This window comes from Scardinius erythrophthalmus, assembly GCF_964197995.2.
Source record: "Scardinius erythrophthalmus genome assembly, chromosome: 6".
NCBI lineage: Eukaryota > Metazoa > Chordata > Actinopteri > Cypriniformes > Leuciscidae > Scardinius > Scardinius erythrophthalmus.
This window is the reverse complement of record NC_138226.1, coordinates 26,858,636-26,875,043: the sequence shown is the minus strand read 5'-3', so window position 1 is coordinate 26,875,043 and position 16,408 is coordinate 26,858,636. Positions and strand designations below refer to the sequence as shown.

Sequence of the window (16,408 nt, the reverse complement as noted above, 5' to 3'; positions counted from 1 at the left end):
TTCATTAACATACAACCTGAGCAAGAGTCTGGGGTTAAATACATCAGCCTTGTTAGTGTCAACATTAACTGCATATGGAACGAGAGCATATGGTTTTTGTTTCTTAATGAGATGGACAAAATACTCCTTTAACTATATTAGTCTGATTTATTTGTACTTTTTAGTTTGTTCCTGATTTAAACATGCAGAAATGGTGCTGGTAGATCTTCGACATAGCAGTCAAACTCCATTCCCGTGAAGAAATGGAAACAATTACCCAGTTAACAGGGAACGCTCTCAGAACTGTGGCTAACATTCTGGAAAGTTCTCTCAAAGTTATGAACAAACATTCTTTCTTTTACGTTAACAGAATGTTTTTTCAAAGTTATCTGATATTTAATAATGTTCTAAAACATTAGCGCAAAAACTTTATTTTTACCATTCTTTAAACTTTATCATTCATGGGACGTTTTTTCCCAGAAACGTTTCAGTTGGACGTTCATCTAATGTTTTTTAAATGTAATACTTGTTACTTTTCAATGTTATGAAATGTTCCCAGAATGTTTCCTTAATGTTGGCATGACCAAGAAAAATCTTTTTTGAAACATTTTATATATATATATATATATATATATATATATATATATATATATATATATATATATATATATATATATATATATATATATATATATATATATATATATATATATGTGTGTGTGTGTGTGTGTGTGTGTGTGTGTGTGTGTGTGTGTGTGTGTGTATATATTATTATTATTATATGTATGTATATATGTACATATGTGTGTATATATATATATATATATATTAGTGCTGTCAAATCGATTAATCCTATCTAACATAAAAGTTTTTGTTTATATAATATAAATGGGAACATTAATAAAATAGTCTTAGAACACATCATTGTTAACTGGGTATTCACCATTTGAAAAGAAATACTGTTTGTTTCCACCTGTGACATAATTATATATCATGCAGCTCAAATAGTCCTCAGTATCAGACTTTAGAGACTATCTGTTTTTCTCACCAGTTTGTGAGCTCATGAGATATGACTTCAAACTTTTTGACTCAAAATGGGACAATGGTTAAGAGTGGCTAGTCTAAAAACATTTACAGCAAGGACTTACTTTGGGTATGTTACTCCCTCTTAGAAAAGGCTAGAAAAAATACTTTCACTTATTTTTGTCTTCTTATACTTAAAGCATGACAAATATGAGTGAGGACACCCAAAACAACGCACTGACTAACCTGTCAACAACTTCCACAAACATAACCAGCAGGTTGCCTGTGGCGGTGCATTTGTTGGTATAGTAGTTTTTCTTGTCTGCATTTTCAAAGGAAGCGAAAAGGAGTAATATAGAAGGGGGGAACAGTGTCACAGATCAAGCTGATCACAGGCGCTCACATCCTCTGGGTGAAGTTTTCAGGAAAGACTCCCTTTTTCCCAAGATCTTTATGCAGAATCCAGTCAGACTCTTTGACTCCCATCAACCACCCTTCGTCCTGTAAGCGCACAAAGTCAGTTAGGTGATCATAACTAACACCACTGAGATCACGAAATAAACAACTACACGAACCTGCTCATCTGGACTTTCAAAGTTCACTACCAGCACCACATCTCCTGCCTTCATCTCCAACTCATCCGAGTCATTGGCATTGTAGTCATGCATTGCTTTCACCTATATTCACACGAATACATGTCTCACCTCTTCTGCTTAAAATTCTGATTAACAAACCATTGTTAGTTAAATGAAAACATAATTTTGTACTCACTTTGAACAGGAAGGCTTCTGGCATCTCTACACTCTCTGTGCTCTCTGTGGCTGCTGTTGCAGTCTGGAAGCAAAGACATATATTTATAGTTTTCATCGCATTATGTGAATTATTACCATCAAAACAAGAAAGGTGCTCAACTTAGTGCCTGACACGCTTAAAGGAACACTCCATCGTTTTTTTTAAAGGGCACCTATTATGCAAAATTCACTTTTACATGGTGTTTGAACATAAATGTGTGTTGGCATTGTGTGAGCAAAACCACCCTAGAATGATAAAAATCCACCCAGTAGTTTTTTTACTATCTCAATAAATCATAAGCACTGTCTCAGAACACCCTGTTCTAGATTTCCCTCACTGTGACGTAGAAATGAGCTAAGCCCCACCGACGTGATTTGATTGACATCTGGTTTTGGCATAGACCCCGCCCTCGGTGATCTGTGTACACCATCGCCATTGTTTCAACGACAGCCGGTGTGTAATGTCTCCTAAGAAGTGTAGGTGTTCTGTTGTGGGATGTAAGAATGGACATACTAAGTCTTCACTGACATCAGAGCCACTGAAAACGCAGCGGATGGATTTTATTTATGAAGAAAAGGCACCACTTAAACTTCCTAAATAAGAATCATTTTCTGACTGACTGTTTAGTGAACGAGGGTCAAAGTTAATCCTCAAGTGTGGATCACTGTTCGCGATCAAACGTCACCTCCAGAAGTAAATGTATTTTATTATTTTTGAGCAAATAGTCATTTCAATCGATGTCAGCCAGTTCAACAACAAATGCGTCTAAAGCTATTTATTGTCGTCGTCATAGGATGTCTCAACAAACAACGTCAGACAGTTTTATGTCACGTAGGCTATCATTTTTTTGCAGCAATTACAAATGTAAATAAATTAAGGTCTGCTCTATCTCCATAGACAGTATATAAACATCTATCTCCCTCCCCTTAAGAAAAAAATAAATAAATCGTTTGTACTTAGCAAACGTTATCACAGTATTTGTGTGTGTGTAGTTTCAAAAAATTGCGCGAACGTTATCACAGTTCGTGTGTGTGTGTGTGTGTGTGTGTGTGTTGCACATCCATAATTGCAAAAACTTTGTAAGTACATAAATGTATCAAATAACCATTCCGAGACGTTTAGTCCATTCTCATTCGTGTTTATTCTGTGCCGGACTCTCTTCATCATCTAGGTCCAGCAGCAGGGCGGGGATATGCAGCTCATTTACATTTAAGGTGGTATAGACCGAAACAGCTCTTTTTAAAACAGGCCCCAAAAATGACATTTTCAAATGGTTATAATAAAGTAACTGTGGGGTATTTTGTGCTGAAACTTCACAAATGCATTCTGGGGACACCCAAGACCAATATTACATCTTGTAAAAAGGGGCATAATAGGTGCCCTTTAAATAGGGCTTATTCACCGTCTCCCCTACATTTAGATAGGTGGGCAAATGCATTTTTGTCTCAGTGCATGCATTGTTTTAGTTTGACAGGGTCGGCGCTAGCTTAGCTTAGCATAATGAATGGAATCCTTTGTTGCCAGCTAGCATGTCCTGAGTAAAAGTGATATATATATATAAAAAAAAAAAACCACCTAATTACTTCTTGTGGCCTGCGTATTCACAACGAGTACAAATAGCGATGGGGAAGCACAGGCAAAGCGTGATATCTCTGCGCCCAAGTAGCAGTGCTTCGCCTGTGCTTCCCCCTAATATAGTCCTAAATCAATATCTGCATAGGAAATCGCCTAGTGTTAATCTGCATCGCTATTTGTACTTGTTGTGAATGCGCAGGCCACAAGAAGTAATTAGGTGTTTTTTTTTACTTTTTATATCACTTTTACTCAGGACATGCTAGCTGGCAACAAAGGATTCCATTCATTATGCTAAGCTAAGCTAGCGCCGACCCTGTCAAACTAAAACAATGCATGCACTGAGACAAAAATGCATTTGCCCACCTATCTAAATGTAGGAAAGAAGGTGAATAAGCCCTATTTCAAAAAACGGTGGAGTGTTCCTTTAAGAGTCTCTAATGTACCATTTTATGTCTTTTGATCAGATGGTGGAGTCTGCAGCTACTCCTTCGGTCCACCAGAGGGAGCCCTCACCTGATTATCAGCATGCACTACTGTTCAAAAGACTGGGGTCGGAATTTTTTTTTTTTTGTTATATTTTTAGCCTTTTTTATTTTTATTTAGATAGGACAGTAGAAGGACAGACAGGAAATCATGGGAGACAAGGAAGGGGAATTGGACTGGGAAAAATGACCTCGAGCTGGGACTCGAACTCGGGTCACCCAAAGTGTTGGAGCACTTTTCTCTGCTTTTGAAAGAGGGCTCACCAAGGCTGCATTTATTTAATCAAAAACACTAATATTGTGAAATATTATTAAAATAACTTTAATAACCTTTAAATACACTTTAAAATGTAATTTATCCCTGTAATTTATTCTTCAGAAATCATTCTGATACGCTCAATTGGTATTCAAGAAACATTTCTTATTATTATCAATGTTTAAAACAGTCTTGCTGCTTAAAATTTTGGTGGAAACCATGATTTATTTCAGGATTATTTGATGGATAGAAATTTCAAAAGAACAGCAGTTATTTGAAACAGAAATATTTAGCAAAATTATAAATGTCTATACTGAAACTTTTGATCAATGTAATGTATCACTGTTGAATAAAAGAAATTACTAACTGATTGCGAACCTTTGAACAGTAGTGTATGCTGCCGCAAATTTTGGGTCACCTATAGTATTCCTGTTTGTCCTTTAGTCTCTTGCTTTGGGTTTTATTATCAGATTTCTTTTTTTTTTTTTTTTTTTACTATTTTGCATCCATATGTTGTGCTTTATTTTATTCACTTACGTCACTTACAGTTTCGGCTACTGCCTCTTCTTTAACAACTGCCTGATCTGTAACAACTGCCTGTTCTGTGGCCTGCAAAAAGGAAAGACCAGGAGATAAAGAAGAAGAGGGCCAATATATAGAAGAATGAAAGGTAGAAATACCAAGAGAGAGCCGAGAATTGAAAGAGAGAACAAAAAGATGCAAATTACACAGCTATTTTCATAACATATCAAACCCTGTTGAAGCAGTTACTACTACTACTACTACTACTGCTACTAGCACTGCTACCAGCATTCTCCCAATTGCCATGCTAAGCATCTTCTTGCTCCCATCCAGTGATGCCAACAGATGCCTCAGTACAGCGCAGCTCAGCTCCTGTCAGCTAGCTCTATGAGATTTGTACCTGAGCCCCATCCTCGTCCCACCCCTCGGCCTTCTGGGTAGAATCAATGTCATTCCCCTGCACAGGCTGAGAGCCTTCATCATCATTCCAGGTGGGGAATGTGGCCGGTGCATGCACAGGTTGGCTACCATCATCATCATCCCAGGTAGCCTGGGTACCATCATCACCCCAGCCAGAGTGCACAGTCTGAGGACCATCATCGTCCCATGTCTGAGGTGCCTCGGCTTCCTTCTCTGTATGCTACATGTGGCAGGGGGGTGGATAAGCAGGGCAGTGAGGGGAATGGTGGGAAGGGGGGCATGTGGGAGCCGGGTAAAGCATGACCAGAGTGGAGAAAGAATGAGGAGCCAGAGAGAGTGTAAAACACACATTTCTTCAGCCGAACACACTATGATGTGGGACGTGCAACATTAATATCATGGACAGTTAAAGCAGGACAGACAGACTTAAGAAAGCTTAAGAGTGAAAGGAAATTTAATGGAATAGCTGTTTCGCAACTGTTTGACAAAGGCAGATTCATTTCCCTTACCATTAAATATACTAAATTATATGGCTTTCAGAAATAGCTAAATAAGTTGCTGTCTGAATTAAAAGGAAAGGTCATATATGCTGGTATACACTACAACTTTGAGTAAATAATCAAAAGCACACTCACCTCCCATGGATCCCAATTCTGTCGAAATGCGCACACACACACACACACACACACACACGCACGCACGCACACGCACACACACACACACACACACACACACACACAGACAGACACACAGACAGACACACAGAGATAAAGCAAAATGAATGACTGAACAAAACAGATTTGTCCATTTGACTAAGAGGCATTTACACTGAAGTTCCATTGCAGACATTATGCTTACATACATACAAAGACATTATAATGCATAAAATCAACTATAAGCCGGTGTTATAGTACTTAAAGGAATAGTTCACTTTAAAATGAAAATTCTGTCATCATATTATCACCCTCATGTTGTTTCAAACCTGTATGAATTTCTTTCTTCTGCTGAACACAAAGGAAGATATTTAGAAGAATGTCAGTAACCAGACAGTTTCTGGGTCCCATTGACTTCCATTGTATATTTTTTTCCTACTATGGAAGTCAATGGGACCCAGAAACTGTCTTGTTACTGACATTCTTCTAAATATCTTCCTTTCTGTTCAGCAGAAGAAAGAAATTCATACAGGTTTGAAACAACATGAGGGTGAGTATATGATGACAGAATTTTCATTTTAAAGTGAACTATTCCTTTAAGTCTGGATAAGACCATATTTTTAGGAGATTTTAGACTTGTTCTGGGCTCGGACTTAAAGGCACACTATGCAGTTTCTGTTTTTCTCAAACAGTGACCTCTAGAGTCACAGTGGAGTACTTGTATTTAACGTTACTGTCGTAAATACCACTCACGCAGAGCCGTCTCTGCACTCTTCCGACCGCGCTCTCTTCGTTTTCTTCGTCGACTCTGCCATGATTCACGTCTGAAATGCGTGCTAGTGTCTTCCATAGAGGCTGCTTCATATGTTGTTGATGTATGTGACGTCGGGCCATAAAGCAAGTCGTGATTCTCACGAGATTTGTTGGGGCGCCACCTCTCAAACTTGCATTGCTGGTTTTGCCAGCGGCGTTATATTAAGGTACAAATCTTGCATAGTGTGCCTTTAAATAAGCTGGTCTCGACTAATCAGAAAATATGATCTTTGAGTCTGAGTCCGGTCTTTTCTGGACTCGCGTACTATAACACTGATATAAGCTAAATCTACAAGCTCAAGTTCTTTTAATTCTGTCAGACCTGTGCGGCTGGGGTGGTGGCGGCCTGAAGTGAGTCCAGATCCATATCCAGCAGATTAGCAGTAGCTGGGGCATCATACTGCAGTGGTGTAAAGGGTGTAAAGTATTTGAGTAAATGTAATTAGTTACTGTAATTAAGTAGATTTTTGGCTACTTTGTAGTTTGACTGAATATCAAAGATATTAGCAACTTTTACTCTCTACTTGACTAGGCCTACATTTTTGAACAAGTATATGTACAATGTACTCTTTACTCCAAAACATTTGTTATGAGGGCATTGAAGGTACTGTATCTTGTGCTTTTTGCCCTTGTTCACCCAGTCTAGTCAACATGGCTACTTTAAGCAAATGCAAGTGCATTAGCATGTAGTTGTGAAGTGTCAAGTGCAAGTAGGCTTTGACTATTTAATTTTACTCAACATTATTTTATTTATCAGTTATAATGAAGATACCTTTTTGAAGTATATTGGTTTACTTATGCCCTTTTTGAGCACTTGTGCTTAACTGAGACTTGTGTCAACTTTGATTTATTGCAATATTGAGGTGTTCAGTTTTATTTTGATTTTAGAAAATAATCATGCGATTGTTCTCCTCACAAATAAACTTTTTCTTGTTTTTCACTGGCATGTCTCTTAGATGCTGAGGACTAGTGCATCTTTGCGTTGTAAAATAACTTTCATTTTATAACCATGGTGGACGAACACTTCCAATTTACCCTGAAGTCTTCGAATGTAGCCAAACCTTGAGCAAGCTACAAACTGGAAACTTTCTAAAAGAACACCTGATAAGTGACCTGCTTTTCTTTATGCCATCAACATTTATTGAATTTAAGTTTAGTAATCCCTGTCATTCCAACTCAAATTCAACATCCTGCAATTCAAATTCCAACTCATGAACTGACAGCTAGTCTTCACATGATACCATCATATGTAGCAGTATTAGCCTGAAGACGAGGATTACAAAAGAAGAAATTACTGCTGACCTGTGTTGGCGAAGTGACGCTGATGTTCGGAGTGGCAGCCTCACCAAATAGATTAATAATGCTCTCCTGCTTCAGATCCTTTGATGGAGTAGCTTTAGGAGGCGGGGGGACAGCTGGCTTTAGCTGGAAATGCACATAAATAAGAAATATGTTTGACCAGTGTCACTGATGCTAACAAAAAGAGAGATGAGAAATCATTGCAGTATTGTTTACAGAAGAATAATCGTAAACTGCGAATACAAAAGCCATGGTGATTTCTAAATGCATAAAGTACCTTAGATGGAGATTTGGGAATGGCTGGCGGTCCTCCTGGGCTCAAAGTGTGATTGGCATCTTGTGTTCTTTCACTGGAGCTAAAAGTACAGATAGTGATCTAAATACAGTATCATGGCTGTGATGAGCTCCTCTGTGTCATGCTTTCATTTGGCTCAGAACCAGGAACCATCAAGAACCAGGGCTTCACACTACAAGCCCTAGATGATCAGTGTGGCCAAAAGTCTATCTGGGATACTTTCACGCCAGAACTGACATAGTGTAACTACGCAGGAAGATAGTATCAATTGCAACATTTATTCATGCAGACTGAGACGCATTTGCTTCCTGTGCAAAATCATTCTGCTCATGCAGTGAACTCAAACGTACTGGGAAGGCATCATCTAAAACACATAGTTGCAAAATGTAGAACTGTTGCTGGAAATGGCTACACTTGAAGGCACGCAAAAAGCTTAAGTAAGGCGGAATGCAGAGACACACATACGCACACACAAACCCTCAAACACACAGCACTGTAGGGCTACCGCTGTTACCTCTTCTGGGCTGTTGATGTCCTCACCCCTTGGTTACCTGTTTTTCTGTGAGAGTGGTGTTGTGGTTTGTTCATTAATTTAATTGTGATTGAGTGTAATTATACCAAAACTAATTATTGCCATACGCACAATTTAGAGACCGTTTTGATGCAAAATGGACAAAAATGAACCATCAAGTGTAAAAAAAAAAAAAGTGTTTCTCAATGAAACTTTATGTATATTGCATTATATAAATGTTACTGACCTGGACATATCTTGATTTTCTAATTTAACCAGTGTATCATTCAGATTCTGATTGATCTGTTAGAAAGAAAGAAAAATCAAATAAAAGAAAATAAACATCTTTTAAAATGCAGAAGTTTTTCCTTCATATTTTACTATCACTATTACTTTTTTATTCTCTCTCTCTCTCTCTCTCTCTCTCTCTCTCTCTCTCTCTCTCTCTCTCTATATATATATATATATATATATATAAAGAGAGAGGGAGAGAAATAACTTTCTAAAGAATACTGAAAAAAATGTGTCATGGTTTACACAAAAATACTATGCAGTTTCAACATTGATAATAATAAGAAATGTTTCTTGAGTATCAAATCAGCACATTAGAATGATTTCTGAAGAATTATGTGACACTGAACGAGTAATTATGCTGAAAATTCAGGTTCATCATCACGGGGATAAATTTCATCTTATATATTAAATATATACAAATTTTAAACAAGTTATATATAGAACATAACCATAGTGATCTGTCATTTAATGGTGTTGCACTGGATTCCTTACTTTTCCCATTTCTCTGTGAAACTTCTCCTCCAGACCAGCCACACTCTGGAATGTATTCACATAAAAGCCAACACGACTGGAAGAGAGCAGACACAATTTAATCTAAGATGGTACACCCATGGACCATTTACAACCAATCTGGTGCATATTCCACACAAAAATGGCAAGAGCCAATCAGATTGTCAGGCTTCTACATAATTTCCGTGAAGCAGGATGTACAGGCGATACTGTATTTGCCAAAGTGCCAAAGAGGTTCATAGCACTGAATCTGTGCAAAATGTTCAGAATTTAGTTTGAGACACTTACTATTAGAAATGAAACACCATTTTCATTAAAGGGGTGGTATAATGCCCTTTTCACAAGATGTAAAATAAGTCTTTGATGTCCCCAGAGTGTGTATGTGAAGTTTTAGCTCAAAATACCCCACAGATATTTTTATATAGCATGTTAAAATTGTCACTTTTTGAGGGTGAGCAAAAACGCACCGTTTTTGTGTCTGTCCCTTTAAATGCAAATGAGCTGCTGCTCCCCGCACAGAGGGAGCTTTTGTACTTTTGCACTTGTGTACTTTTACCTCACACAGACATGCACTGGAAATTTCAAAAACCTTTAGCCTTTTATGTTCAAATCGAAGTCAGAAAGATGGAGAGACTCAAGAAGAAGTGACAACATGTAGACAACTTTTCTGAATGGTTAGTTGGTGAATTTATGTAGCTTATGTGTAGTCATCTTCTAGTCATTAATTAGCATATTCTGTCATGATAATCTATAAATCGCGTTCCGGGGGAGGGGTTTATGTAAATTTTAGGGTTGGTGATGTCACTAACCCGGAAGGAATGTTGTGTAGTCCCTACCAGCCGTTTGTTGAAGTCCTTAAATATCTCCCTTTGCTTTGAACTTTGAGCATTGTAACTTTGCAGATGTTGTTTATGCTCAAACAGCAACATTACACACTAACTAAAGTTAGAAAAGTGAAATCATATTCAACCACCCCTTTAATTAAAAAACAGACACATATTCCACTTATTGCAATATTTGCACTTTAGTGCAATAATTTGATTGTGTTGTTGAATGTCAGTCTATTATTGGGTTCTCATCGATTTTACAATAAATTTCACATAAAGAAAATGATCTGGGCATCCCAAAAGCATCGTAAGCCTAAGTTAATCGTAGAGCCCATTGGTGGAAATTGTTCTACTTAGGCTTACGATGCTTTTGGGAAACGCAGTCCTGATGTAGGTTGTTTTACATGACGGTCAGACAGGTTCTTCCTAGTCTCAGACGTCATGCCCACAGACCGATGGCTAATGTCTGATTCAAATGGCACAAAAAATGGGAAACACGTCGGGATTTATTATTTTATGTACACCAGAGTATTACGTCATATCACGACAGTTGAAGTGCTCAAAGTCTAGCGTCACCACGGCTTAAGCTGCAATGTGGACAGTAAATGCCAGTAGTCAAACGCGTGTGACAGAAAAACCAGAGAAGATCTGTGAGAGTAAAACAGTAATAAATCCACACCTGTTCCACAGAGATGGCAGTTCCTCCTGCAAATCTATATTAATTTCGTCAAACACCTTTTGTGCCCTGTCCAGCTCTTCCTCTGCCTATAAACACATAAAATTACATCAAAGCATGACATGAAGTTCAATAATCTTATTCACCCACAAGGCTTTAGCTGTTGAAATAGATTGACCTGAATACAGCTAAATCAAACATGATGAATTGCCTCGCCTACCCTGTTTGATTTGTCATTTATTTGGCCCAAATGTGCATGGAATTTCATTTTATTTGAACTTTATCTAACCAGGCGAGAAGAAGATTCTTATTTGTGTGGGCCTGGCAAGATGATATTGTCCTCTTGAATGAGGGAGAGGGAATCAAAATACTGGCTAGCTCTTTTCACAGCTCAGAATGTAGTAGAATTAGTTATAGTGTGTCACCTGACTCCTGGAGAGGCTGGTTTGAGCCACGTTATGGGCGGACAGGATCCCCTGAGCCCAACCCGGGGCGGCCCTCTCCAGCAAGGAAGCCGGCTACATACAAATCGAGTGAGAACAATCAAAAATAAATGCCTTGGATTTTTTTCCTGAAACATTCTTGAAAAACGAAGGACTATACCTTGGTGATCTTAATCCCCTCCTTTCCTTTCTTGCCTTTGTTTACCGCAGCAAAGTTGTGCCGTGCACTGTCAAAGTCCACCAGCTTCCTGTCACGCTTCGCAATACGGGCCTAGAGAGAATTTTACAGATATTAAATGGGAATTCACAGCATGGTATGCTAGATAAACCACAACATCATCATGGGATCTTAGTACTCTGATGTCAGGAAACTGGCCCAGGTAGGTGTCCATGGATATAAGCGCATGATCCACAAGTTTCTGATGGAAGTCTGTCCAAAGGAGGTCTGAATCCTGTTATACACACAACAACAGACACAAGATCAGGACGATACAAAACATTTTGTTGAACACCCCCACATTCACACAGACAAGCACTATCTATAGAGACAACTACAGAGCAGCTGGATCAGTTCTAAAACTAGTTAAGCTAAATCTAGTATCACTATTTGTGTGGTTTCTTGCAGTTACTGTGCTGAAAAACGATATTGCATTTACATGTTTATAAACTAGAGACTAAACAATGGAGATGTAGATGGGTCTAAACCTAATTTATAGTGAATTACCTCCCATATCTGTTTCCTTACTCCTAATATTCTTTTCAAAGAAAGCATTCAAATAGAGAGAAATCAAATAAAAATGGTAGACATGCAAGACATTTACAATGGATGCACCTACACTACACAAAATGTTTGGGGTCGGTAACTTTTTTTAAGAGAAATTAATTTTTTTATTCAGCAAGGATGCATTAAATTGATTCGAACTGACAGTAAAAAGAAAAATTAAAAACAAGTACAACTGTTTATAACATTGATAATAATAATAAATGTTACATGAGCAATAAATCAGCATATTAGAATGATTTCTGAAGGATCATGTGACACTGAAGACTGGAAGAATGGCTGCTGAAAATTCCTTTTATTTATTTATTCATTCTATTTACATTTATATTTTATAATATATTCAAATAGCACACAGTTATTTTAAATTGTAATAATATTTCCCAATACTACTACTTTAACTGCATTTTTAACCAAATAATTGCATCCTTAAGGAGCATGAGAGATTTATCAAAAACATTAAAAAATCTTAGACAATGACATTTTCTGAGAAAAGAAGACATTCATTTCTGTATTGCAAGTATGGTGAAATGACAGATGGGTGTGATGTTAAAACAATAAAAATGGAAAGAAGAAAAGCTGTAGTGGATAACATGTACCAATGAAATGTACCTGCCCTCAATGAAAGTGTTAAAGGAATTTAATTTCATTCTCCATCATTAGGTTTACTCTTTACATTAAAGATCTCATGAAATGACCTGGTAAGTGCAATTTTCTGTCTTATTTTCTTTTGAAAAATAAAGTTCAGGTAGGACATCCATTTTAAAAATAGTCATTAGGCAAAGAGTTGCTACTTGCTATCGACAGTCAATTGAAGATAAATTGGGGAGGGCATTTTAATTTTCATTTTCCAAGAAATACTACACATTTTAAACTTAAATATCTGATTTAAAAAAACAAACAGAAGAACATGCATTATTCTTTCCAAAGATTTTTGTCTAAATGTATACTTTGCTCACAACAAAGTTCCTGACATGAATGACCTGAATTACTATAAAAGTGTAAAATACATTTTACTAAATAAGGACTTAAAACAATAAAACAATAACCTCACAGATGGAGTCCACATCCTTTCTTCCATACCAATCATTCTCATACATGTCATCCAGGCACTCGTACAGACGTCTAGAAGATTCATGCATGGCTGCGGGAAACCATGAGAAAGGGATCAGCAAGGGTAAGAAAACAACATATTCAATTTATGGTCATTTTAAGAGTGTAATTTTATCAATTGGTAATCTCACTTTTTACTGCAGTCAAATAGGCCCGAAGGTCTTTCTGCAGTTTGGTACCTTCCACCTATGTGAGCACATGACACTAAAGTGAGATACAGTCATAGACTAAAGGCAAAATACCAAAGAATCGCCTTATACTGCTTTAGAAGAAAAAATGATAAATAATTAAGACCACAATTTGAAAAACACTCACCAGCTGTTTGTTAAAATTAATCACACCCTCTTCAAATGCCACATCTTTAGTCTCATCTGCCTTGCCAAGCTTTTGGAGAACCTGAGAGAAGATGATTGTATTATTGACCATTTTCATATATTGTGAAATACATTTATTGTGTACTGCTTGTTTCTTAAAATATATAATTAAGAAACTGTTGTCTTCAGTGTGTAATGACAAAACAGAACCCCATACAAATATAGCATATTTTCATTGAGTAGAACTACATAGCTTTAAAAAAAAAAAACTACATTATCTTGTAAATGTGTCTACAACATAGAACATGGTTGTTTCCTACAATAGGCTTGCATGCATTCAAGGAGAAAAAAAAAAAAACACTTACATTTTCTCACAATATAGGCTATAGCACACGTACGTCTGCAAGATGTCTATTAAAGATCAATTTAGTATCACCGTTTTTCTCACAGTGTCCGAAATGGTTCGATTAAGGATCCGGTCTCTCTAATTCCCTCCATTCCGAGAGCCTACTCCGCTCTGATTGGACAGATGAAGTACTTTAACCACGTACTTCATTTAATAAATGCTGATATATTATAAATACATTGTCAGTGTCATATCTATTGCTCAAAAATGGTGGCTGACTGGAATATATGTTTACCAGCCAAATTTACTAATTTCCTTGTCTCTAAGAAGAAAGCCTTATTCAGTAACGGCTGGTGCGGAGAACCCAAACATCATTCTATAGGATATAGGCCTATAACTAATCAATAGCAAGAAAAGCCAGATGGCCTCTTAACCCATTTAATCCCACTGTTAATATTTATAACCACAATTTAATTGAATTTTTTTTTTTTTTGAGTTTGAATAATCTTAAAAATATGTTATTTTATGAGTATTTATGGGTATTTTATGAGTATTTTACACAGTGTTGGTAAATGTCAGGACGCAGGTATCAAAGTGATAAAGGACTATGGGCAGCAGTGCGTGATGCAGCTGCTCATTTACTGTGGTGATGAAAAGTCTGACTCATTTCCGCAAATCGGTTCTTTCGAACAAGTCGTTCGAAGAACCGTTTAAAAAAACGTAATTGCGTCATCACATGGCCCCTGTCATCCCAGCGTAAAATGTTCTAAAACATTTCAATAAAGCCATATGTAGGCACATATCGGTGTTTATTACGTTTCTCCCAATTAAGTTGTATTAATAAAGGTTTTTATTGTAATTAATCTGTTGAGTTTGTAGTGGCCTTGATTCAGCTAATGAAAGCGAAGGCATTCAATCCTAAACATACCAAAATACTAACATTCACCTATATCATATAGTTCTCGGCTCGATAAAAATCTGACATGTTTGAAAGTGACCGTTCCCGGTGTGCTGATGACTCGAGATCCGCTTCATCCACTCCGTGCACAATTCGTTCGGACTTGTTTTGTGAACCGACTCACTGAAGAGATTCTGTTCAAAGAACGATTCGTGCACGAATCGGACATCGCCGCCGCGCTCATTGGACGAAAACAGCTATGCAAAGGTTCAGAGGCATTAAATGGGTTGATTTGAGCTTAAAACACACATAGAGATGATCTTAGTATTCAAGCGAATGCACAAATCCAGTGTAACAGGTTCAGCTTTCTATATGTTTCCATAGCAGCCCCACTGCAATGACATAAACAGCGAGCTTGCGCCTTCAATACTGTAAAATCCATAAATGTATTAAAATATTAGCAAATATATACCAGGCAAATGCGTACTTTAGTTGCTAGTAATGAGCCTCGACTCTTAACACATTGCACGTTTAATACATCACGTTAGAGGACGAAACTGACGGCCTTAAATGTTTCATGGTGCTAAAAGGTAGGCTATAAAACACTGAGATCAGCGTTGAGAGAGATGATGTATTTAAATATGTATCTGATGATTAAAATGTCTTACCTTTTCCTGAGCCCTGGTAATTTTTTTCTGTACATTGCTTGCTATTTTCCCTGCGGTGACCACTTTCCCCATCGGTAATTCAGCCATTTTTATCCGGATTGGGTTGTTTGCAAGTAACGCGTCAAATGAGCATTTGTTACGATATCTAATTCTATAGAGTATTATTTTCTTCAATGCAGATGCATTAAATTCTAGGCCTTATAATAACACTCGCCCCTGGAATAGAATGAACCTGCACAAGCGCACACGATATACAGATGCTCATTGACCAATGACAATAGCGCAGTCTTAAAGGGACAGTAAACATTTTTTTTTATGTCACACACCAACGAGGCTGTAACACAATATTTTAGTAGGCTACTTGCAATGGTTTTACTGTGAAATATATAACCAAAATATTTATACTTGAGTTTCTTTCTGAAGAAAGTTGTATTGACCACCTTAATTACTGAAAATGTATAGGTTACTACTTTAAGCTATGCTATAAACAATCATAAAAACTGCTTCAGTAGTCTATTTAAATCAGTTGCATGTGCTTTAAATACATTTAAAAGGAAGAAAAAAAGGAAAATAAGTGTTTGTGGTTGTACATGGGTCAGCCTCATTTGTGGATTGGCATGAACTGAACTCCATAAACTCCAAAGTTTCTCCACAAAATCTCCATCACATTTCAGCAGATTTAGTCTGATTTATTTGTGGTTCTTGGGGGTTCATGGATCAAAGATTTATTGGAGCACCAGAATTAGGCAGTCCAGGGAATTTGATAGTTTGTGGCGAGAACTCAAAAGCACAGCCTTTAAGGAAGTAAGTTATAATTGCTGTTTCAAGCGATCGGTTGCATGCACAACAATGGGAACAAAAGACAAATATTCCAGGCCACTCAGTCAACAATCTAAATTAAACATATGAATATCTGATTGT

General features: G+C 37.2%; 1 protein-coding gene across 1 annotated transcript; it reads right to left on the bottom strand.

Annotated features, from left to right (window-relative positions):
• Nucleotides 1–1,401: 1,401 nt before the first annotated feature.
• Nucleotides 1,402–15,574, bottom strand: bin1a (bridging integrator 1a; the record flags this gene model as incomplete). Its single annotated transcript, XM_081367390.1, has 20 exons — nt 1,402–1,503; nt 1,578–1,679; nt 1,774–1,836; nt 4,654–4,716; nt 5,030–5,269; nt 5,685–5,702; nt 6,838–6,915; nt 7,818–7,940; nt 8,092–8,164; nt 8,624–8,668; nt 8,868–8,923; nt 9,407–9,482; nt 10,931–11,016; nt 11,353–11,445; nt 11,531–11,641; nt 11,727–11,822; nt 13,198–13,292; nt 13,393–13,447; nt 13,577–13,657; nt 15,488–15,574. The coding sequence occupies 20 exons, from the start codon at nt 15,572–15,574 to the stop codon at nt 1,402–1,404; spliced, it is 1,743 nt and encodes a 580-aa protein (XP_081223516.1).
• Between the last annotated feature and the right edge of the window lie 834 nt (nt 15,575–16,408).